Source organism: Daktulosphaira vitifoliae, unplaced genomic scaffold (genome assembly GCF_025091365.1).
Source record: "Daktulosphaira vitifoliae isolate Bord-2020 unplaced genomic scaffold, ASM2509136v1 Scaffold_4, whole genome shotgun sequence".
NCBI classification, from domain to species: Eukaryota; Metazoa; Arthropoda; class Insecta; order Hemiptera; family Phylloxeridae; genus Daktulosphaira; species Daktulosphaira vitifoliae.
Window position 1 is genome coordinate 30,211,176 of NW_026099575.1, and position 25,185 is coordinate 30,236,360.

Sequence of the window (25,185 nt, forward strand, 5' to 3'; positions counted from 1 at the left end):
CTCTAAAAGTTAGTAATTTAAAATCAATTTTAAAATGATATATTTGATAGTAATTTCGACACAATTAAAGTTTGTCTTATTCTAACAACATATGTAGTAACAATTTTGTGGTTAGATATTCTATGGTATTTGAACCAAGTAAGAGAAAAATTTTTAAACTACTGGTAAGTATTACACTTAGAATTTTGCGAGTTATTCAATTGGAAATTATTGTAAGTATTTGACATTTCCGACGAATCGATTAGCATTGACATTTTCTATACTATATGACAGTCTACTTTAAACACAAGCAAAAATTGTTGACTTATAAACAGGATATTCTATTTGTTTTTTGCTCAGCCAGTTGCCAGTGTGTATATATTATGTATAAATATAATATTTCATGTCTTTTCTCTCTACTCCAAAATAATAAAAATATAAAAAATAATACTAGCTCAATTTAATATTAACTTTATTTTTCTTTTACATCGAAAATTGTAAGGTTTATTGAGTAAATAAATGCATACAAACATATTTATTTAATGTGTTTATTTTTAATGATATATTAAATATATTTATACAACCTTTTGTCTTTTCGTTTATATAAAACGGATTTAAAGTAGATTTCAAAAGTTATCTCTACAAAATTTAAATATGCATAACAAAATTGTATAAAGTTTAATTTTAAAAATTATTAAAATATTTTTGAATGACTTAAGTAAACTATGAAAAAAGGACTACTTTTAGAATTTAGTTATTAAAATATTGAGTTGGGTTTTGTAGAAAAAACTTAATGTCCCTAAATTGTATAATTTTAATAACAAATTATAAAAGTTTTACTTCGAAAATAATATTCTAAAGGGAAATATTTCATTGAAATTTTTATTCTAGTACCATTTGAATACTATAACTCATTATGATAAGTTTATTACAAGCTATTTATTATTAAGTTGTTTACTTATTATAAAATATCGATGAAAATGATTTTTCTTTTAACGAAGTGCTATATTTTATTGTCGAACAAAAAACATTGACTATGAAAAACAATTCTAAGTTACCTAATGTTTACAATATCGCATAGCTGAAGAATTTCTATAGAAAAATTGTTGTTGCAACGTTTTCCCTAGAGATCTTAGTATTTGGATAACGACTGGGAAAAGATCAAAAACCGAAAAATGTGTTAGGTTCAATATGTTTACGTAAGACTTGTGTCGCGAAAAACTGTCACCGAGTAAAAGGGTCGTTTGGCTTATTTCTTCTTTTCCTCTTTTAGAGTCTAACAGCGTTAAAAAGTAAAACGAAACCGACTGTATAATATTACGGTTATCTTTGAACATTTCATACGACTTTTTTTTCTTCATTCTTATCCATAAACGCAGCGCAACAGCAGTAGCAGAGCAGTCACTCCAACACTCGTCTGCCATTTACTTAGCTTAATTGTACAAATTGCATATGCCGTAATCATACTTGCGAAAAACGTCAAGTATTACATCACTTCAACGATTTTTTTGGGGTTTCAACCTTCTCATTAAAAAAAAAACGAATATTCCAGTTTTTATTAAACACAAAGAGAAGGCAAAGTAATTTGTTTTTAAATTAAAAATGGCAACTAATAAGTAAACTAATTTTAGAGCTTTTAATAAAAGTACAATTTTAAGTCGACGTTTGATTAAATTAAGTTTATAGCGCATAGAAAGTAATTAGATATTATATTTTTTGACAACGCTAGTAGATTTTAACTTCCAGGAAATAAAATTATTTACGAATATACTACCTGGTGATCATGTTAAAAAGATGTATAAATACAACTCATTTCTCAATTATATTAAGAAAATAATAGTTAAAATAGTAAAATAATAATGTACTTTACCATTTATTTTTGACCTATTAAAATCTTGCGATATTTCATAATCTCTTTAAATAACAATAAATGTGATATTTTAAATAATAATATGAACTTTAAAAGCAGAAAAGTATTTTATTGGCGAGGTGAAAAACTTCTCAATAGTATGGTAGTCAGAGTATCATTTACAATGTTGTGTAGTAATAAAACCCTGTAAGTAATTCATGAATTCTCGGAGACATAAGCTATCAGATATAAGTATGTACGTAAAAGAAAACATTCAAACAAATAGTTATAGCGCTACTCTTTTTATCCAAATAGTTTTTACTGTTACAAATATATACAATAAAAACAATGGGGTTTTTTTTATTGAGCTCCAAATAAACTGATCTAGTTTCTAATATCATAATATGTGAGTGATGTATTAGAGAAAGTTGCTTAAGTAATTTATGAAAAAACTGTTTTCTCAAAAATGTTTAATGATTAATTTTCATAAAAACATTCAAGTAACTAAATGTTTTAATAATACATTGATCGTCGATTACCGATGTTATTTTCTTTTTTAGACTAGTCTGGAATAAATAATAACTATCTTTACTTAAGTCTATTTTATCTATGGAATTGGTATAAATTAAAAATAATATTAAGTTCTAATTTTGTTTTCGCAATTCCTTTTTCTTTTTAAATTGAAGGGTTTAAAAATGTCTTTATTTAGTTTTAAATAAAATCATAACAATAATTTGAACAAAGTAGGTTTTTTATTTTATCTAGTAGCACTTTTTTGTCATAAAAAAATATTTATGACATTCAAATGTCAAAATTACTTTTCTATTATTATTTGGAATTTCAATAATAAAAAAAGAACAGGATATAAAATTGGTCTTTTTTCTGTACTTTTTCTTTTCTTCATTTTCGTATTATATTGAAATGGTATAAGTATAAAAAACATGTTTTGTAGAATAGTAATATCCGGTAAAAAACAATATTTTTCAGAATACACTATACAAATATGTATGGCATATATAATGTATATTTTTGGAATTAATTTATTCACAAAAAACCTTTTATTCAGCAAAAGTAAGCGTATTCAAATTTTCATAGAACTCCATAAAATCAAACATATGAGTCTTTTAAGTTATAGACGTATAAAGCTTATACTATTCAATATTATTTCAGCATAACATTTTTTTTATATTGACAGCAACTTTAATGACAAATGATCTTTTAGTCAATTGATTTAATTATAATTTGTGTAAGTTCATAATTTTTACAAACTAGTATTGCTTTGCATAGTTTGTAATGTACACTATTATAGATGATAAACCTTCATCCATATCTGTTACTAAAATTTTTAATCAATCAATTAACATTGTGAGTTGTGTAATAATATACATATTATAACTGGGTCATTTATGAAAATAGCTATAACAGTACCTTCTTAAATCCCTAGGTGATTTTGTCATGAATTTTTAATTACTTTTTATAATCAGTAACTTTTTTTTATCAAAAAATAATTAATGATTAACATGATAAAACTTGTCAAAGAACATGATGAAAGTCTATTCACCAACTGTTGACAATTTTGTTTTTGTGTCTGTGACAGACACGAACGCTTTTGAATATTACGATAAAGATAATATATTTATTTTAGACACGAATATTACATTAAAACATCTCTGGAAATAATGTATGAGGACTTAGTAACAATTATAAACCCCAAATTATCACTATTCTTTAAATAATATAACCTTTATAATTATCAATAATTTATTGAAATATTGATACAAAATTTCGGTAGTGTGTTTATATTGTATTATATTTACTTATTTTCATTCAAAAGTAAGATGTAAAACATAAAAATAATACAACAATTAGATATCGCGTGAATTAAAAACAAAGAAATAAATCAATTTTAATGGCTATTCACCGAGACTGGTTGTTTTTTGAGCATCGATTATTTATACTGAACCGTATTATTAAAATATATTTTAGACATTAAGGCTGATGCTTTACGAGCATTAAAGGTTTAATAAAGTCAGTTTAAATAGCTGCCTTTCGAAGGGTAAATTACCAAAACGAAGTCGATATATCATTGAACTGTTGAAACTCTAAATATACATTATATAAGTGATAAATCGTTGTTTGGACTAAATTAATTCTGCGAGTCTTCTTCCCTAAAAGGTTTGTGAACGGTAAATACGTTACTCGTACGAAAATAAGTATATTGGTCTACAAGAAGGTCCGGCGTTTCCTATAGGCAATTTTACTACGTTGAGGATTAGAACCACTGGACCTTGTGCGACTTCTCAAACAACACTTGCACTGTTTATTTGTATGAGAACAACACAATTTCCACTTACATTATTTCATTATTCTTAGGTAACTGTTATGTCGAGGAGCTCCATACAGTTTGTTTGGTTACAAAACGTCCTATCTAACTTATCTTTTTAAAGTTTAATATTGTATTTACAATAAAAATCTATAAGCTTTCAAACAATGAATTAACTTTTGACTTTAATTTTTTTAATACTTAAAAATAGTCATATTTAATCGAATTATTACTAATTTATGTAAGAATTGATTGTATTTTAAAATTTAAATAAAGGCAAGTTAAAACAAAAAAAATTAAATATAAAAAATAATAAATTTAATCTTTTAGATTGAATACTCCCCTAATAAGGAACACGATTTATTAATACAATTAGAGCTTATAATTCCTTAAAGCGCTTAATGAAATCTTTTTTGGAACACGTTCAAAGTGTATGAATTTTGTGGGCATCCTAAAATAATTACAAAGATTGACAAAAGCGTATTTTATGAGTTTTAATTAGTTTTCAGCTAAATTAAATCAAACTAGTAGACTCATTTACATTGGGGAACGAGTACGTAATCGAATATATAAGCTCTTAGATCACCGAGTCGTTACGTGGACATGTTTTTTACACAATGTTGAAAAAGATACACTCTTTGACAAGAATTAATTTGGTAAACAACAAAAAACTTATTTAGTAACAAAATATTTTGGCTCTTTAAAACTGGGGATAGATGTTTTTGTAGTAAGTTTTTTATTTATATATTGCGCGCGATTTTTTCGTAGCCATAAATTTCATTTAAAGCAAGTGAAAGTGTAAATCCGGTATTATGAAGTTTTAATGGGACTTTACCACCACCTTTGGTCGGTCTTCTTGGTAGTGAAAATTAATTTGAACGAATCGGAACGTCGCGTTTCAGTCAACTTGTACTTGGGTGTGCAGATAACAAACGTATATCACATGCGCCCAGTGTGTTTTTTAAAAATAATAAATATCAATTTGGTACTACGCCAAGAACATGATCATGCACCTTTGAAATGGTTAAATATTAAAAAAAAATTCCAGTTATTAATTTATGTGCATGTGGCTAATATTATTCATTTTTTTCATAAACAGAGGGATTTTTGAAAACGTTGCGACAAAAATAGCATGGACAGATTTCCAGTGATTTTCATTTGATAGTAATAATGTTACTCGCATCTGCACAACTCACGGAATACCCAATGGTCCTAACGACTGGGCAGCTCGTGTGTACAAATACAATGTAAATCTGCGCTGTTTGCAAGTCCCGGTCGTATATTATTGTTAAGGGGGTCGGGCGTTAGTGTTATTTTTTGTAAATGTAAATGGGAAGCAATAAAGATCAAACCGAGCCTAAAACCATAAATATTTTAAAGTGAGGTGCTTATTAGGAAAAAGTACATTAATATTTCCACGCGAGTGAGCCGCCGACTAGAGAACTCTTAGTATTTAGTACTTAGTTTAGTTTATACTCTATGTTTGTTGCAATGAACTTTCTTGGATACGACGAGTGGGTATAAAATTCTATCTCATTACAAATTTTAATTTGATCTATTGTACCCAACACAAAAGGTATTAACAAATTTCTTTATAGAATTAACATAAAATTACAACATACATTTTTTAAAACAAATTTGTTTATTTATAAAGTAACCATCATCGCGATGTTTTGTTTTTTAATATAAGTAGTATTTTATTTAATTATTTATGTGAATTGATTTGGTTAAATTTGTTCAAAATCGGGATTTTATTTTTCTAATGAACGTACATATTAATTTTATGTTCAAAAGTTCTACTATATTTATTCGGTTATAATTTTTTAAGTAAAATATTAATTATGATATGAAATATCCCAATAGTATTGATTTTGAATATTCATCATATCAGTTGTTAATCAGAGTTGTGTTTTAATATTTCATCCTAAATGAATAATTTATTGTATTAATTGTAACTGATTGTAATACCTTGTTTAGCTATAAAGCATATGAAGTTAAAATTAATAATTATTTATACGTTTGATTGTTACAGCGGAGCTTGGCGATTACGACCCTAGAAGACATACAAATGGGTATGTATCGGAATTCCGATTTGTTTCAAATCAAAACGCTGAGCTTGAAAACCGAATCGCAGAAATACATAAAGAGTTATCGTTAGTGTTAATATTACTTATATTTAGTATTACCACTTAAAGAATAAAATATTGATTTTTAGGGGTCAAGTACCTGCTGTTGCAGAATTGAATTTCTTGGATAAAGTTAAATGGCTAGACATGTATGGAGTTGACCTGCATCCGGTTTTAGTAAGTTTAAGGCTTAGTACAATTAATTTAAATTGGTAGTATAACAATTTTAAAAATAAAGTGCACTGAACTTAGTTATCATTTCTTATAATTCTTAATACAACTCCTCGTTAGAATAATGTACTAAAATTAATTTAAAAAAAACATTAATTTAAATAAATTTAGAACTTAAAATTGCAAATAAGACTTCATATTTTTATTTTTATTTATAATTAAAAATTAGAAAAAATAAGCGTTTTTTCAAAAAATGAAATACATTTTTGACATTTTTTTTGAATAAATTTTTTATTGGAAAAAGAGAAAATACTTAATTGGAGAATTTTTAATGCATTTATAATATACTTAAAATTGTAATTGCAATGTATACATAAAAAGCAATAATACATGTATCTAATCGAAAGTATTAGCGACTAAGATTTTTCCCTTACTATTCATCAATGTTCAATCCTAATTGTATACAAACAAACAAAGTTGACGTTGCATTTCCTTCAATTAATTTAATCTCCAGAAACTGAACTTTTATTATTGTGTTACCCCGATAAAAAAGTTCCAATTATTCCAAACAGAGCTTTACTACTTTTTTCTTTTAAAGTTACTAGTCATTTTGGTCCTAAAACTTAATGACTTCTTAATATCCTTTTTGACTATAATGTATTTACCAAAAAAATTAGTTTGCTACTATTTCGAAACTTGAAACAATTGCATTTCATTTATATTTCGTTCGTATTCACTAATTGTTATATTATTTATATTAACTACAATTTTCTGCCATATTTACCCAAATAATATTGAATAATAACTTTTAACAAATGTATTATATCATAATTATCACCAAATGATTTGAGACCAGACAAGCTTTTTGCCACAGTAATATGAAATATATAATAACATGTTGTTATAAGGTAATATTTATTGTTGATATTTAAAACTAAATTAATGCATTTTCACCAGTTATTTGTACCCATACATAACCCTTTAAATTTTATTATGATAAAAGTCCAAAAATGACGCCTGTGGCAAATAAATAGTAGTTGTACAACGCCTAATATTTTATTTGCACTAAAAACAATATACTACTAAACAAAGAGTTTTTGTAATGAATTTCTTTTTGTTTTACCTCTTTTTCTTATTTTATTAGTTATTTATTATGCCTTACCAAACTGTTCTTAAAATATACTAAAAATTATATTAAAAATTCAAAACTAATATTTTGATCGAAAAATGTTTTTTTAAATAGTTTTCTTTGGTATGATATGTGTATAGTTTTATAAATTGACCTAATTATTTTTCATAACAACTAACTATTTTATAAATTACATTATTTTAATTAATTGCATCATGATAGTGCATTATTGTCTTTTCCAGTAAAATAGCATAATTGGAAAATGTACATTTTATTTACTCGCGAATATTTAATGTACATATTCTTATGCATTTATTATATTATGTACTACATATACAATGCAGTCAGCAAAGGTTATACACTGTGTTGAATGAGTTGGTAGTGAAATCTATCGACGTAGTAGGGAAATGAGAAAAAGGTTTGGTATTGTTTTACTGTGTATTTGTTTATGCGTGGACATACAAGTCAGTCATTTTTTATATTACGCAGCCATCACGGCTAGGTTATATAACGGTTGAAAGAATGAAAAAAGGAAGACAATGACTATAGCTGGTGGAAAATGAGGGGAAAACCAACACAATATACTTTATTGAAAACGTAGAAATAAAAGAAAATTATTCAAAAACTTTGTTTAAGCCAATATACTCTAAAAATAAAGTGATCATATATTGCATAAAAATGTTTCAGTAAGCCTATCGAGTATTTATTTTTATCTATTCGTTAAGATAAATCAATGCAAATAGTTCAACTGAACGAAAAAAAAAAATGTACTATTTAAGTCCTTTTTGAAATATTCTGATAGATAGTTTTATTATTGCTTATTGGAAATCGTGCAAAATTTTACCAATTATTTGTATCAGTCACGGAAAACATCAGTTTCCAAAATGTCTAAATACTAGTTGAGAACACTATAAATCATGTTTTAGTTATATTTTAAACAACCAATGATTATGTATTTAATAAAAATAGTAACATATTAATAGTGTTTTTTGTCTATGTATTAACTGAATTACATAATAAATGGTCGTTATAATTTGATTAATCATTGAACTATATTATGATAGTATCTGGATAGATTTTTTTGAGAACTCATTGGGATGAAAACTAAATCGTATTAATTCTGTTGAAAATGTTTAAATTTTGTTATTTTTAAGAAGGTGTTTTATAAACTCTACTATTATTGACCATTATCCTTAATTAACAGATATTCAGTGAAAAAAATACATTGCACCCTAATAGTTAAATTTATAAGTAACGTCAATTTTATGATTCTTCAAAAAAAACATAAATAAAAAATATAATGTTTTTCAAAGATGTATACTCACGCTATGAGAGATAACTTTCTATTTTAGAGCGCTATAGATAAGAAACTCGTTAATCAATTGATTCTGAACAAATGATGACAAGTAGTTTATAGCCGATGGATGCTTTTCACATTTCGTCATTCTACTACTAAGTCACCAAATATGAATTGCCCCCGCAACTCTATTATATATTAGTTTTTACTCGATTTGTACATAAATCATTAATATAATAGCTACTATATTTTATGCAACATTGATTCGGGTATCAATTTTTCAAATCTTTGCTTTTCATTATTAAACTATCTATTTTTATTATTCAATATAAATCAAACAAGTAACAATCTACATTATTAAAATTAATTCAAGATGGATTAAATGCTATATATTATCTTACACAATATTAACCAAAATTGATCAATTTTTTTTTATATATGATTATAGTTAAATGTTGCATATTTTTAACTTTTATACTTAAAAAAATGAATAAAATATAAATAATGAAAATAAAAAATAGTTTTAGTTGTAATATTTGATAGTATAAAACAAATGATTAAGAGTTCTTTTAGTAAAATAAATGAATAGTTAAAATTACAATTTTTAAAAACATGTTTTTTTTTCACAACTCTTACACATATATAAAAAATTAATTTATCAAATAACCTAAATGAAACATTAGTTTTTTTTTAATCATACAGATGAGGAACGTCAATCTATAACGTAGATATAGTTTAATTACATCATATAAGACGTGTATATAAGTCGTATTTTATTAGGTCTCGTTAAATTATTCGTAAATTACCAGTAATTATACCTGATTTTTAAATTATAAATAAAAATTATTTACTAAAAAAAAACTTGTAAACAAATACCTGTTCTATATCTTATCTTTTTATGAGATAAGAAGTGATGTGATTTAATAATACGTATTTTTAATTATATATTATTTTAACACCTTTAATGTATTGTGGCCGTTTATAACAATACATATATATTTTAGGGAGAAGACAATGTAGAATATTATTTGGGTTTGACACCTACTGGAGTAATTGTGCTAAGAAACAAAAACATTGTAGCTAACTATTATTGGCAAGTATCAAATTCGCTTCATTTAAAAAACTGTTAACAAAATCTGTACACTATAATTATGTTATTTCATTCGTAGGCCAAGAATTACTAAGATTTTTAGCAAAGGAAAATACTTCATGTTGCGAGTTTGTGATAAAAATGTAAGATTTTTTTATTTAAAATTTTTAATAGTCGGTTGTTGAAATTCAAAATCATAAACACTTGATTGTTTTCATTTTATTAAAGAACGATGAAAATACATACGGATTTGAAACACCATCAAGACCTGCCTGTAAACACTTATACAAGTGCAGCATGGAACACCATTCTTTTTTCAGATTAGTTCAAGTATCTCCTAATCCTCCAGATGTAATAAATACTCGATTTAGCAGGTTGGTAATTAATAAATGTATAAAAAACATTGTTTAATTGTTTAATGTTCGATCATTGAATATTATCTGTTTTAACTTAATTTAAAATTAATTATTACATTTTATATGAATATTCTTATAGTGGCCGAGCAGACAAATCATCAGTGAGAAGTTCACAGATGAGTGGAAGGATTCCTCCGTCGTTCACCAGAACTCCAAGTCGTCGATATCAAAGGCGTATTGTTGAAGGATCTAGTGACAGTAAGTTTTAAATTTGATAGTCATTTTATGGATGTATTTTAAATAATTCAGGCATAAATGTTTTATTTTAAATTTATAAATTTCAAAAAAGTATATTTTGCAAAACTCCTTCGAATTTCTAAAGATCAACTAAAAATATTAAAACGAATATTATTTAACCAAAGCGTTTTGAAATTGTTATGATATTTTATTTTTAAGTAACATTATTAATTTAAGAAAAATTTTTAAACCATCTTTATATTTTCAAAAAATTTTTGATGTATAGTAGAATGAAGAAAATTAACAGTAGACGTTGTAATTAATATATAAAAGTGATAATAGTACTTCCAAAGTTCGCTAACATATAAAAAAAAGTAATTACTAGACTTATGAAGAATGCTTTTTGAAGTAATTTGATATGTTACTGTTTCAATTCTGAATATAAAAGTCTTCTCTTATTTCGTAGTTGTATTTTAATAACTGTTGAAACTTAGTAGTAGGCAAAATCGCGAGTCTTTACTTCTTCGCTGCTAATTTGATGCATAAATACGTGTAAAAAATGTTTTGGATTTCAAAGTGTTTTCCTTATATTTTAAGGGTTTTACGACAGGTTCGTATAAATAGAAAATGCAATATTTTAGTGGCTTATTTATCCTAATACCATTTTTAAAAAACAATGTTATAATGTTAAAGACAACAACAAATAAATTTGAAATAGAAAATGTATTCATAAGTATAATTTTGAATTAGCTTTTGAACATTATTGGTTTCATTAGCTTGAAACAAATTATTGTAAGAACATTACATATAATGGTTTCGACTCATTAGGGTCGGAGTAGTTTTCCTAATAATTAAATATATTGAAGCAATAAAGCTAAATGAATAATGTTAACATATTTGGGAGATTAAATAAATACTCGAGATAAATTCGTATGCTTAAAGGAATCTTCTAATTGTTTTCCATTGTTTACAATAAATGTATTTCTATAGTTAATTAGTAATTAATACCTTTACATTATTGCATGTAATTTAGTCGGGTAAACAAAATAATGAAGTTTTTGTTAAACATTGAGGTTCGCTCTGTTATTAATTGTCTTAGGTAATACTGTTTTTTATTGAATAACTTCTATACTACGTATTTGTATAAAGGAGAAAAGATACTTGGGTAAGTATAAAGATAAATATAATCTTAAAAAGTACTCAAAAACTATCATAAAAAGTATTGAAAAATCTAGTTTCTATTTTAAAAAATAAAGTTGTAAAAAAATTTTATCTTACTACTGAATTATTATAAGTTTTTGTTGATTTAACAATTATTGAAATTATGAAACTTTTTAAGTTGATAATGAAATCATAATTTTGAAATCTGATAGAGATGTTAACTCAATTTTACTTAAAATTATAGCATAGGAAGTTTTATAATTATTAGCATCTGTTTATTATTGTAGATCAAGACAATTTTAAAGAAACTAAATTAGATTCGTTAAAGTCTCAAGACAAGTTAAAAAATGGTTCAAATCCTCAGTTGCCTGTGCACACGTATGTATTAATATTTATTTTTTACTAAGTTCAAAATTAATCTGATATTTTATTAATCAGTATGTACATACCTCAACGGAGTGATTCACCACGAAGTACCAGGAGTGCACCATGGGGTGTTTGGTCAAGTGCTCCTTCTAGAGGACTATATTCAAGCGGATCACCAAGAAGTGTAAGGTCAGGACCTCATCAGATCATGCGACATGCACGTCGATCTTCTAGTGTAGACAGTCAAAGCTCAAATGACTCAAAATCTTGTCGGAAGTAAGAGAGATTAATCTATTGTATTATTATTATATAATATTATTATGTACGCTTTAATAATATTTAAAAAGTATTTAGAAATAATCAATTCATAAATATGAATTATCAATTTAGTTTAAAACAAAACCAAATTACTTACAAAATAAAAAAAAATTAAGTGACGGTGTGGTCGAATCGGGTGGCTTCGTTAGCTAAGCTAAATATCAGTTCAGTAATTAAAGTCGCCATTTTTCTTTTTGGCTACGGACTAATTACTCGTCTCGAATTCAGATTGATTAAAAACCTCCCCATTGATGGAGGCTGTAATGGTTATTTGATAATATTAGTTTATAAAAGTATTTTTGGTTTATATTATAAATTATAGCTTATGAGATTTTTTTTGACATCTATTTAGAATCCTAATACCTATTGTTCATATTTTTATGAAAAGCGTTGTCATTTAAAATTTCTACATTCAAAGTTAGTATCTTTCGGGGTAACTTTAAATTATTTTTTATAAGAAAAAACACTTTCGAAGTATATTACATTATAGTATCTGATAGTAATAATTTACCTGTATACGTTCACCGTATGACTTTTATCGTCTGCAATTATTTTTATAAATTATTCTATCAGATATTTTTCTATATAAATTTAATTATTAAAGTTAACAACTATTTAAAAAGTAATTATAAATTTTTAGACACAGACATAGAAATCGAAAGTCGTCGGACAACGAAAGTGAGCAGTCTAGTAGGTCAGGTAGTAAATCTCATCGACGGCACAGGCACCGGAGTCGCAAATCTTCAGGTGGTGAAGATTATGATCATAGACGACATAGGTATCAGTTGGTCGATTCAGAGGGTCAATGGCGTGAAGTGCAAAAACGTCAAGCTGAAGGTAGATCAGTAATACAAAAAGCGTCTGTTGTTCGACCACGTTCAGGTTATGCCAATAGTGGCTTGGAATCTGAGAGTGAGATATCACATCACTCGTCGTCATATAGAAGAAGAAAGCATCGAAAAAACAGGTACGACATTTAAGGGTAATACTCGTAATGATGATAATTCTCTCAATAAACCTAGTAACATTTTTGTTGTTAATATACAGCCAAAAATTGTGTTTTTACCAGTTGAACAAACATTTTTGTGAAAAAAATTATAAAAAGTTTATGTATTTGTATGCCATGTATTTTAAGTATGAATTTAATTAACTGATTATAGATTTAAATTATTTTAAATTATTTGTGTAGGTCTCGCTCCAGGTCACCATCAGAAAGTAAAACTCACCTATCCGAGGAACTCAAAAAACATTTGGAATTTAAATTAGTCGATACTGAAGGAATGACTGAAGAGCAGCTGAGAGAAATACCATATACAGCAGTAAAAACATCAATTAAATCGAACTCACCCCCTTTGTCATCTAAACGAAAATCATATTCTTCAAGGAGAGCCAAGAGGTAAAATGTCGTATGAATAATTTAGTAAAAATTAAAACTATTTAAACACATATTTTTAATGTTCTTTTAATTATAGCTGTTCGCTAAAAGAAACAACCGTACACGAAAATGGCGATAGTCCTCCTCCACCCTATAGTGAAGGACCTGCTGCAATGAATCCCATTCCAAGTTCTAAAAGTGCAAATCAGTTACCAAGGTACGAAGTGTTAACATCAACTGAAAATGGATTTTTCATTTGAATTTTTTTATAGTTTATTTATTTTTTTAATTTTATTAAGAACTGTCTTAAAATGTAGTTAACACTGAAATATCATGGTGAAAATTCTATTTTAAAATTATAAAGAAAAAAAATTGAAATATCTTGTAGATTAAATACTTATGAATTATATTTTATAAGTTATATAAATAACTTATATAATGATAATATTTAACCTTAAAAAATTATTTTCAAAAATGGATTTATTATCTAACAAGCTAGATTCTCAAAATGTTTTAATACTAAAATAATTAATTAGGTATTTATATATTTTTTTAATTTGTAATTTATCCTCAATATTCTCTTTTTCCAAATACTACTTATGGTAGAATGAATGAGAATAATATTGAAATTAAGCGCATTTGAGTAGAAAAAAGGTAGCGGAACATTAAAACTAAATTTAATTACCTTTAATCTGCAAAAATATGTCAATAAATTTTTAAAAATTGTATGTGATATTTTCCTTGCTACAAATTAAGCTGTTACCAACTTCTTTGAAAATTCAATAAATAACTAATATTTAGACATTGGATATTAATTTTGGAATTTTTTTCTCTATTTAATAGAAAACCTCCCTGAAATTGGTCTGAAGTATATTACTTTGGGGAATATTGGGAACCGGAGTGTATAATTAAAATATGTCAATAAGTATATTTTTATTTAAACTACCCATATTTCATAATTTTACAATAACTTTATGAATTTAATCTTTATTCGGAAAATTTCTATAAAACAGAAAATTAAAAAATCTTTATCTATATGAAGCAATAAATATTGTTTGTGGCATACAATTTTAATGGAAATTATTAATAAATTATCAATAAAAATTTATTACAGGAAGTATATAGATAAATGTATTTAAACTAAAATTAAAAAAAAATAGTTAATACTTAATAATTTAAACTTGAAAAATAAGTAAGAAGTATTACAATAATGATACGCATAGGTAACAATTTAAATAAATTAATTGTAATTTTTATCTAATTGTAACTAGAGCAGGGTTGTTATGTTTTAAACACATATTATTTAAAATAATGTTTTAAACATATTTAAAACACCAAAAATTAAAAAAATTACATTGATCTTATTATATATTTTAAATATTTGTTTAAAAAACTCCAATATAAAGTAATAATACAATTTTTCTAATTTTTTTTATATTTATTTGTTACTAATTAATAGTTATTTTTCACATAATTTATAATAAAAAATATTATATAATATATTTAAAAATGATTAAAGTAATATTATTATTTTTTACTTAATGCTCCGTTAGTATTTGGATTTTTACTTCTTATATTTTTACAGCTATTATTATAATCGTAAACTGAAAAATTAGAGCTTTGTCATCCTAATCATTTTTTCACGTGTAATTTTTGATAATAAATTTGTTTTTTTTTCAATTTGTACAATAAGTTTTAATAAAAATTGTACATCTATATTATTACACTGCATAGTAAATTCGATCACTTGTGGCTAACATCATTTAAAATTAAAATTATATTAAAAATATTAATTTTAAATATATTACACTGTTTCTGAATATAACACTAGATAATAGAAGAAACTCTGTTATGATTACAATCATACAATTATCAATAGATTCAATAGTTTTGAAAATATTATAAAATAAAAATATAATACACGATTTTTTTTAAACATATTTAATATTTAACATTTAAACGCCTTAATTTACTCATTTTACGCTAAAATTTAACTACGGAGAAAACATTGGAGTGTTTTTTTTTTAATAAACTTGTATCCTAATAGAATTGTAATTTGAGAAGATCAAAAGAATAATATTTCTTCTCTGTAAAAATATGTGCATATTTTTTTTTTATAAAGTGATCATTTAACTCTCATTTGGTTAATTCACACAATATCTATAATATATATATATATTATTATATTTCATTTTCGGAATGTTAATGTTATCCTACATTCTATAATTCTCAATTAGTTTCTCTTCTCCTTCTTTAATCTACGACTTTTCATGAAATAATAGTTATAATAAAGATAATTTTTTTCGAGTTTTTTAGTTTCAAATTTTCCTGGATATTTCATTTTTTAATTACTTTTATAATTTATTCCATATATCTTATAAAGAAGCAAACTTAATTTTTTGATGGAAACATACGAATTAACTAGCTTATAATATAGAAAATGGCTGGTCAATAATAATTATAGACCCATTATTTTGGAAGTTATTATTTTTAATTATAAACTGGAGATGATGTGTGGGTTAATAATTTTTCTTAATCAATATTTATCGTTTTTCTTCCCATCTTTTCTCTTGTCTAGGTATAAAAATCTCAATAAATTTCGCAGTATTGGCTCAAAATTTGATTACATCATCTTAAAAAATTTGTTACTAAAAAATACCAAAAATAATTTTGTTAACATAATTATGTTAGCATTATTATTTTAAGAGAAATCGAGTGCCCAGCGTTAAATGAATCATCCGTATTATAATGTTGATACTTTAACCGTTTTCATAAGTTATGTAAACATTTCAATTAAAAAAAAAAATTTACTATATATAATATTTTTTAGAAATATCTCATAATTGGACTATATTTTTAACTAAATTAATTCATACAAATTATTTCTAGTATTAATATTAACAATCGTTACACATAAAAAAAAAATGTTCATTAATACTACCCTCTATTTTTATGTTTAATAATAATATTTTAATATATTTTTAATTATAAATAATATTAGCCACAAGTGATAATTTTTTATTATATATATCAAGTTTATTGTAAGTAAAAATTATTTCCAAAAGTAGATTTTGAAGTAACTTTTAAAAATTAAATGATTATTTTATTATTGAATGTAAAATAGCCTAACTAAAATTTTGATTGGTCGATAGCGTATTGTTGTAACATTACTGTTTAAAATATTAGCATTTAATGATTTCGAAAAAATGTGAAGTGCGTTAGTGTTTTAAGACGCTGTATTTTTTTCATAATTTACAGATAAGAATTATTCTACGTTGCGCACCCCTTTCATGTATAACTGAAAATTATAGTAACTCAAAAAGTATTTATACAGCTTACTATATTAGTTAATATTAGGTGTACGAATATATTGTAGCGTTGAAATATTTTTGGTTATAGGAGGGATATATTTTCATAATTCTTTTAAAAATATAATCTCGTTAACAACACTACTAAGTTTTCAAGTCAATTAAAAAAAATTTGTTTTAGTTGATGACGTTTGGAATAACTTAACAAAATTTTTTAAATATATATATTCTGGGATCTGATTACAATCAAATTATTGACTATATTATCATATCTTAATAGAATTTCTATCATATTTGTTCCACAACTTTTATATAAATGATATTTTTGTAATATTCGTTGTGTAATACAATATATTAATTTCATTTTAAATTTTTCCAAAAAATATTTTACATTATTAGAAGTATAAAAGGATGATGGCAGTAAGGAGTTCAAAATAAATAAACATTTGCATTTTTAATTTTGTGATCAGTTCAACAAAAAACATATTTTATGATTCTTTTATTTAACACGAAAAGTTGAATTTGATTGTGTTAACTTGAAATTTTTTGATCTGAAAAACTCAAAAATAAGTACTTAATTGAATAGCAATAATATATATGTTATGATTAATATAATAACACATGTATTTTTCAGGCTTCCATCTAACCCAATGATAAGAGCAAATGATTTAAGTAAAAACATGTGTTCTGCTTTATTTAATAACCCTTCAACATTACTCGGGAAGAGTAATTATTCTAGTCATGACCAACGAAATCCCATGAATCATTCAAGATGGTACGTTTATTTTATATTTTGATGTAAAAGTTTTAACAAATTATTTTTATATTTATCAGGTTATTCGATCTCGAGCAAAAAGACAATATCTACAATAAAAAAACGGAAAATATGATGAGAGATATCACATACGCTCCAACAAGATCTACTAATAGGTAAATTATCATTTAAAATCAAATGTATTCTATTTTATAATAATTATAATCTATGATTTCATTTGGTGGGTAGCAATTTGGGCATTTACCCCAGTAAAATTTTTAATAAAAACTGGGACTGGTGTCTCAATTCGCATGTTTGACGATTGGACACATCTAAGAATTGTAGCGGAAATTAATTTTTATTTAATGAAAAAAGACTCAATATTTCATATTTAATCATTTAAAATACAAAAGAAGCCCGATTTAACTGCTCTCTTTTTGTCAACATAATCAGATACAACGCAGTTTTTTACTTAACAGTTAAATACAAAAATCTCTTATAGATTTTCGAGATATATTTCAAACGGCCTCAAAATAAAAGAAAAGGTTCTCTGATTATTTTGTTTGTAATGTTTTTACCTTAGTTACTCACAATATATCGTAAAACTGTTATTGACTCATTAACTATTTTTATAAGAAAAGTGATTAAGACTAGCTATTTTTAAATTTATAAAAAAATATGTTAAAATATGATTTTAACGTAGTCTATGAATACATGAATTATTTAAAAAATTACAATGGAATGTTAATTATATTAAAAGTTATAAGAGATATCAGTTAAATCTGTGCTACCTGTATAATAAAAATGAAACATTGAATATAAATTTCTTATGATAAAGTCCTTCACAGTCATTTCATTAAAAATTATTTATTTATTATCGTCAAAATGGCAGTCCAGTTAAATATTGGCTTTATTCTTGTAAAATCTGAAATGACGCCTCTGTTTATCATAAAAAATTGGTAACAGTTTTAAAGTAAATTTTTTGTTCAAATAGCAGTAACGGCGGTATAAACAATGGTACTCCTAAGGGATCGTGGTCTAGTCAAGAGATTCGCGGTACCGTTGGAACACCATGGCAATGTATACCAGATCGTATTTACCCCGTTAGTAGTTACGGCTTGAAGAACATAAATCAAGTGAATTACCAAAACCGGAACAATAACAACCCAGATACCCCTTACAGGAATGGTACGATGGTGGACTCTAACAGAAACAATACGCCGGATGTCGATAGTACTAAAGTTTCTATTAAAAATAGCAAGTCGTTCGAAAGTGGAGTGCTTGGTCAACATGCTAATACACCTAATGGTATAATACCTTGGCCCGGTGATCGAAAACGACCACAATGGGACAATGGACCTTTGTACAATGGATCAATGCATAATGGTGAATTGATTAATCGATCAAGTCTCAGATCATTTAGAGGTCCGACCTATTTTTCACCGCAGCACAACCATGTAAGTATAATTAAATATATTATTATTATATCAAATAGGTTTAACTACATACTAGTATTTTACTCTACTTAAGTAAACGCTATTATTTTATTATTTATTTGTTTTAAATTAATAAAATATGTAATTGTTATTGAACAGTTGGAATCGATATAATTTATTTGATTTTTCTTGTAAAGATATACGGTTTGTAATTAGGTATAGTGAAGTAGATAGACTACTAAGTTGAAAAAACTTGCGCTATAGTTGTTCTTGCTAGACTGTACCGTAAATTAATGGTATTTATTTTTAGGTTGACCGTTTGTCAACTGCAGAACTGAGATCTTCAGCCAGCCTAGAAGAGATTCTATCACCTATATTGCAGAGCAAACTGACTACGTGTGAGTATAAAATACACCAATGACATGAAAAAAATGAGCTTATAATAATGTATTTATATTTTTAACAGAATTTCGATAAACAACCATTTTTGATTTGTTAAAATACATACAATAACATGTTTAACCGAAAAAACGTAAAGAACAAATAATATTCTCTATTTATTGAAGCCAAAGGAATTTTTTGTACAGTGTACAAATAAGATGATACAATATGAATTATAGTTAAAAGTATTTATAAGAACACAATTATTGTTAAGACTTTTTTGTGAAATGCAAATTTTTCATTAGCTATTTTATTTATTTCACATAATGAGGGAGCTGCCAGAGAGCATCGATAAGACTGAATTTATAACTAAAATTACTATAAATACTTGCAAATTGTCTTTTTTGATACTCACGTTCTCTCAACTGACTTATCATATAAACATTTTTTAAGCTCAATTTTTTGCATGCGTTTTCTATATAACCTAAATATATTTAAAATGGGTACTTAATAAACGTTTTATACTAATAACTCCTCTAAAATAGTGTTATAAAAAATATCTAAATTTCAAACCTGTTCAAAATTTAACAAAAATTGGAAATCAAACGAATTATGATTATTTTACCGATTTTTAATTGACTTTTTGTCATTTTCCTTTTTTATGTTTATAATATATTTATACATTACCTATTTATTTGATATAAATTATTTATATTGTATATTTAAAAATACTTTTTATACCTTAAACGCCTATAAAAAAAAATCTTTTGTAAAAATTGTGTGTTTGTTGTGTTATTTTCAAATTTACAATAAAATTGATTAAATATCAAGACTTGATGTTTGTTTTTTGAATATCTTTTGTCGGGTGACTAGATGTAATAAACTGCCACAAGTTCTCTGGTTTATCACATCCTCTAATGCCTTTGTAAGAATGAGCAGTTACTTCATATTCCTAAAAAAGGTATCGCCAAATATTAGTATCTACTAACAATATTTTAGTCGAGTTTAAATAATAACAATAATAATTAATTAATTCGCTATAGAATGTACTATTACTGAAAATTAATTAATTTAAAACTAATGCAGTGAATTTTTTTTCAAAAAAATTATAATGTAAATTCAAACAATTATTACGTTAGATACTAAAATAACATTAACACAGCAAATTATTAAAAGATACTTGAAAATAATTAATTGTTGAAATTGAATAAAAATTAAAAAATCGCAGTGAAATTAAGATTTGCCAAATTTACATTAAACTTCATTAAATGTCATGATTGAATTTAGCATTCCTGTCTTACGATCTCTACAACTTATAGTCAGTTTTTATCTTATTTCAACTGACATTTAATAGTTCCGTTATAAATTTTACTATGCAAGAAACTAGTTTTTTGATGTTTTCAAGCGTATAACTTGAGATTGCTTGGGAATGTTGTTATTTGAATGTTAAAAAACGGCTTTGTATTAAAATCAAAAGACAGCTCAGAAATTTAAACTTATTTGAAACGAATACATACTACATTTAATAACTTTTACTGATGTACAACTGAACACAAAAAGTAATAACAACAAAATTATTCAATAATAAATCATTCTATTATAAAAAATAAACGTTGATAGCAAATTTCTAAATATTTTGTTTTGTACTTTTATATATTATAGATTTATTTCTTATAAATTGAAATTTTTTAACGATTAAAATAATATATTATTTTTTTTTATTTTAATATTTTTTTTAATTCTGTAAAAATGTTTGCACTTTTATTATATCCATCGTTTCAACTTATATTCAATATAGAAATATATCATTGCTATTTATGAACATTTTCTCCTAAAAAAAATTTCTAATGTGAATTATTCACTAAGCCATTAAACTATAAAAATTGTTCTTATATTTTCTAAAAACATATTTAAAGTTATATCCAAATTATATTAAATATACATCAAAATAAACTGTGTTAACGACTTACTTTACCAAAAAACGTATCTAACAAGAATTTTGTTTCAACAGCAACGTTTTGGTTAGTAGACGAGTGATTGAGTAGCACACAAGTTCCGTTCTAAATAATTTAGGATTACTTTAGAATTAAGACTTTTTTATAAAATTCTTATTGTATTATTTTTATAGTTAAAATATCAAAAATTAACTGAACGAACAAACGGCAAGTCGTTAGAATCATCTTGATTAAAGTGTACTCATATGTACTAAGAGTTTGGTAAAAATAACTGGTTTTACTTTAGGTCAACTAACTTCACCGGCTATTTCCTTACATAGCAACAGTAGCAATGAGATTTCAAGGGCAAATATAACCGGTAATTAAAAAAAACAATACGCCCATCTTTTCCCATCGACTTCCTTTGATTGATCGCGATAAGAATTTTTCTAGAAAATGTTCATAAATTATTTTATATACCGGAATAGGTAATCCTTCTGCTTCCATTTGTAGGTTTTTTTTCCAATAGTTTACTCTCCACCGACAGTATACATCAAGGGTATCCGTCAGTTTTAGAACAGGATGATTGGATAAACCTTGTTCTACACTAAGACGTGGCATTTCAACACAAACATACAAAGGCTATAAAAACATATTAACGTTCGATACAAATTTAGACACATCAAAACAAACCGTTAAATTTAATTGAAAAACGGATATTCCTCGAAAATTATAAGTTTCCTAATTTTACGCAGCAAATGAATTAACGAAAAAGTTGGAACTGATGGTGTTAAGACTCCGAGGTACAAACGTCCCCTAAGGTTTCCTTTCACTTTTTATGACATAATTAGAAGTAAAAATTGTAATATTTTTTAAAATAGTTTTGGAGTTTATTCAGCAATACGGGAATTGAAATTTTTTGTTTGCAATATTTAATCTAAATTTAAGTTATAACTGAAACTAAAGCAATTTTACCAATTTGTATATTAGTTTTATATTAATGAGACATTATCTACTTAAATTTTTTATTAAAATCAGGCACAAGTAAAGCATACATACTTTGGATGAAACACAAGGCGTAATAGCAAATGTGTCTCCGAACTTCACAGGTTTTCCATCATCACATCCACTCTCAAAACTTTTTTAAAACATAAATTAAAATATTAAAAATAATACATTGTTTAGAAATAGTTTTAAAAGTCACCATAATATTGAACGATTATGTTTTACTAACCCTAATATTTTAAAACAATTTCTAACGCATGGTTCGATGAATGGTGAACCAGTCAAGAGGAACCTTAAACCTAATTCTTGTTCATCTAGAGCTGTTCCCCCAACGGAGCAAGAAAGAGAAACTCCGGACTTGCAAACTTTTAAAATATTAGGGCATATAAGTTGAGTAAATTCGCCATATTTTATATACTCATTACTTGAACTTAATGTCATCTAGTAAAAAATCAATTAGATTCAACTTAAAAAATTATTGTTTTTCAGTGAAACTAGAAAATACATATTTTAATAAAGAACACTAAAGCTCATTAGTTGCATTTAATATCAGGATTTTTTTACAGACTTAAGAATTTTATGTAAAATCGAATAAACCAATATTTTACATGTTCTGTATATTTTACTTATTTATTAAATTATACACCAAAATGGTTCAAATACAGTAATAATAAGTACATACTAAACAAACATTATAAAACACATACTGTTAGGACTAAAAGATTATCTGGCTTAAAAAAAATCAAATTAAATCAATTATTAGAATAAATTGTCAATAAATGAAAAAAAAAAAGGTTTAAAATATATATTAAATTAGTTGAACAGTGTTTTTAACTTGTTGATTACAACAAAATAAACAGTAAAAACAAACATAAAATGTGTGTTTAAAACATATTATATTAAAAAAAAAACAATTATATTTAATTTATTTTATCAAAAGGTATGAAAAAATTATTTTAGAACACAAAGAATGCATTTCAAACAGTGAAAAACATAATTTAAATGTAAAAGTATATTTCTAAACCTTTTTATAAAATTGGGTGACTCTAAATTTAACTATATATTTTATAAAGTTTACACGTATTGAATACTAAGTATATTTCAAATATAGTGGTTTATACTTCAAGATTACTCTGTATTTTAAATTTTTAAAGGTTTTATAGTTGAAACATATTGACTGAATTTCCTTTTTGTATGAGAATTTCACGAAAATTCTTATAGAATGGCTTATTTTTATATTGAATTATATTGAACATGGTATAAAAAAAAACTTAAATTTTTAGGATATTAAAAAATAAATAACGATATACTGTATAGTAACATAGAAATATTTTTTGTTTTAGGGGTAATAAATCCCTTTAATCTTCCTAATTTTATATGTCCATTTACAGCCCAATACTATGTTTTTAAGCCAATTAATAAACATTTTTACTGGCTGATGATGTGTTTGGAATAACAATCTATGAATAACTATAAATCCATTCCTTTCTAATAGTTATAATACATTGTATATTTTTAATATACAGTGCAATTGTTATAATTGCAATATATTTTTTGTTAAAATATGTATAATTAACTTTTCTAAAACACTTACAGGTTTTAAAAGACTTGCGTACATTTTCCTTGTTTTCTGAATAAGAAGTTCGCCTTTATCTTTTTTTTCTAAAAAAGATCTAACAATTTCCTATTGTTTATCATAAAAGACAATTTTTTAAAATAAAAATGTATGTATAATTGAAGACTTGAAATCAATATTGGACTATGTTCAAAAAAACTAAAAATTAAGGAAATTCTAGAGAAGTTCCAAAGTAAAAAATATATAAAACATGAGCTTTGTGTTTTAAATAATTTTAATAGATCAAAAAATATCTACTAAATAACGTATTAGGGCCTATTGAATTTTATAAAACTGTGTATATCTCAAATCAACTTTTTGACATTTATCACATTATTGATTTTAAGACTATTTGATAATGCGATTAATTTTTACTTACACCTTGTAGAAAGGTTTCTTCCACCCAATTACCTTCCCTTACATTAACGCTATACTTTTTTAAGTTATTCATGGCCGTGTTACGAATAGATAGTTACACTTATCGTATATTTTTAATGTTGTTGGCATTAGGTGAAAATTAAATAAGTGTTTCGTGTAATGTTTCCTCGGTTACTATTATATATAAGTTGATACAATAATACTAAAATGGTTAAACCGTTAATTCTTAATTTGACCAAAATGATTATCGACAATCGATATTCGAACACGTATTTTACTATATAAAATTAATTTTCTATGTAAGATTTAAATATATTCAGAGATTTGTAAGTTTCCTATTGAAAAGTCCCATTACGCACTTATATAACTTTGGACATTTTCATGTGGAAGCGGAACAGGTATACCAAACAAGCGTTGGAAGTTAATGCTAAAATCTAAAACGCACTAATATATATATATGTCTTAAAAATTTAATTAATTTAATGTTAAACATTTTATTATAAAGTTAATTAATTAGGTAATGAAATAAACAAAAAAAAAAAAATAAATATTGTGATATTAGATTCACATAGTTCAATAACTTAATTATGTTATAGA

At 25.0% G+C, this 25,185-nt stretch overlaps 2 protein-coding genes across 7 annotated transcripts in view; one reads left to right on the top strand and one right to left on the bottom strand.

Moving 5' to 3' along the window:
* LOC126903765 (band 4.1-like protein 4) overlaps positions 1-20,214 on the top strand; it is an 81,449-nt gene extending 61,235 nt beyond the window's left edge. For 2 of the 5 annotated variants that reach the window (XM_050682233.1, XM_050682234.1), the window contains exons 7-21: positions 6,184-6,304; positions 6,367-6,454; positions 9,879-9,967; positions 10,044-10,107; positions 10,193-10,338; positions 10,460-10,578; positions 12,006-12,096; positions 12,157-12,360; positions 13,043-13,369; positions 13,592-13,798; positions 13,875-13,994; positions 17,720-17,860; positions 17,920-18,015; positions 18,834-19,296; positions 19,586-20,213. In XM_050682233.1, the coding sequence (XP_050538190.1) occupies positions 6,184-6,304; positions 6,367-6,454; positions 9,879-9,967; positions 10,044-10,107; positions 10,193-10,338; positions 10,460-10,578; positions 12,006-12,096; positions 12,157-12,360; positions 13,043-13,369; positions 13,592-13,798; positions 13,875-13,994; positions 17,720-17,860; positions 17,920-18,015; positions 18,834-19,296; positions 19,586-19,696 (2,387 nt within the window). In that variant the 3' untranslated portion in view covers positions 19,697-20,213. Of the gene's footprint in view, positions 1-6,183; positions 6,305-6,366; positions 6,455-9,878; positions 9,968-10,043; positions 10,108-10,192; positions 10,339-10,459; positions 10,579-12,005; positions 12,097-12,156; positions 12,361-13,042; positions 13,370-13,591; positions 13,799-13,874; positions 13,995-17,719; positions 17,861-17,919; positions 18,016-18,833; positions 19,297-19,585 lie in introns of all 5 variants that reach the window. The other 3 variants (XM_050682238.1, XM_050682237.1, XM_050682232.1) reach the window with 3 other exon arrangements.
* Positions 20,215-20,397: 183 nt separating this feature from the next.
* LOC126903766 (cilia- and flagella-associated protein 161-like) lies at positions 20,398-25,084 on the bottom strand. 2 transcript variants are annotated; one of them, XM_050682239.1, is made up of 7 exons: positions 24,590-25,084; positions 24,190-24,279; positions 22,825-23,036; positions 22,650-22,728; positions 22,071-22,232; positions 21,627-21,716; positions 20,398-20,608 (listed from the first exon to the last, which is right to left on the bottom strand). In XM_050682239.1, the coding sequence occupies exons 1-7, from the start codon at positions 24,659-24,661 to the stop codon at positions 20,483-20,485; spliced, it is 831 nt and encodes a 276-aa protein (XP_050538196.1). In that variant the 5' UTR covers positions 24,662-25,084; the 3' UTR covers positions 20,398-20,482. The 2 variants fall into 2 exon arrangements, with proteins under 2 accessions (XP_050538196.1, XP_050538197.1); XM_050682240.1 differs by lacking the exon at positions 22,071-22,232 and having other exon boundaries at positions 24,590-25,078.
* Between the last annotated feature and the right edge of the window lie 101 nt (positions 25,085-25,185).

What these genes read in the sequence shown, in the direction of transcription:
- LOC126903766 (XM_050682239.1), bottom strand. Translation starts at nt 24,661, where the DNA reads ATGAATAACTTAAAAAAGTATAGCGTTAATGTAAGGGAAGGTAATTGG. An exon ending in AAGAAACCTTTCTACAAGGT is followed by an intron (nt 24,280 to 24,589) that starts GTAAGTAAAAAT and finishes GATAAACAATAG; the next exon opens with GAAATTGTTAGATCTTTTTT. An exon ending in CAGAAGGATTACCTATTCCG is followed by an intron (nt 21,717 to 22,070) that starts GTATATAAAATA and finishes TAAATTATTTAG; the next exon opens with AACGGAACTTGTGTGCTACT.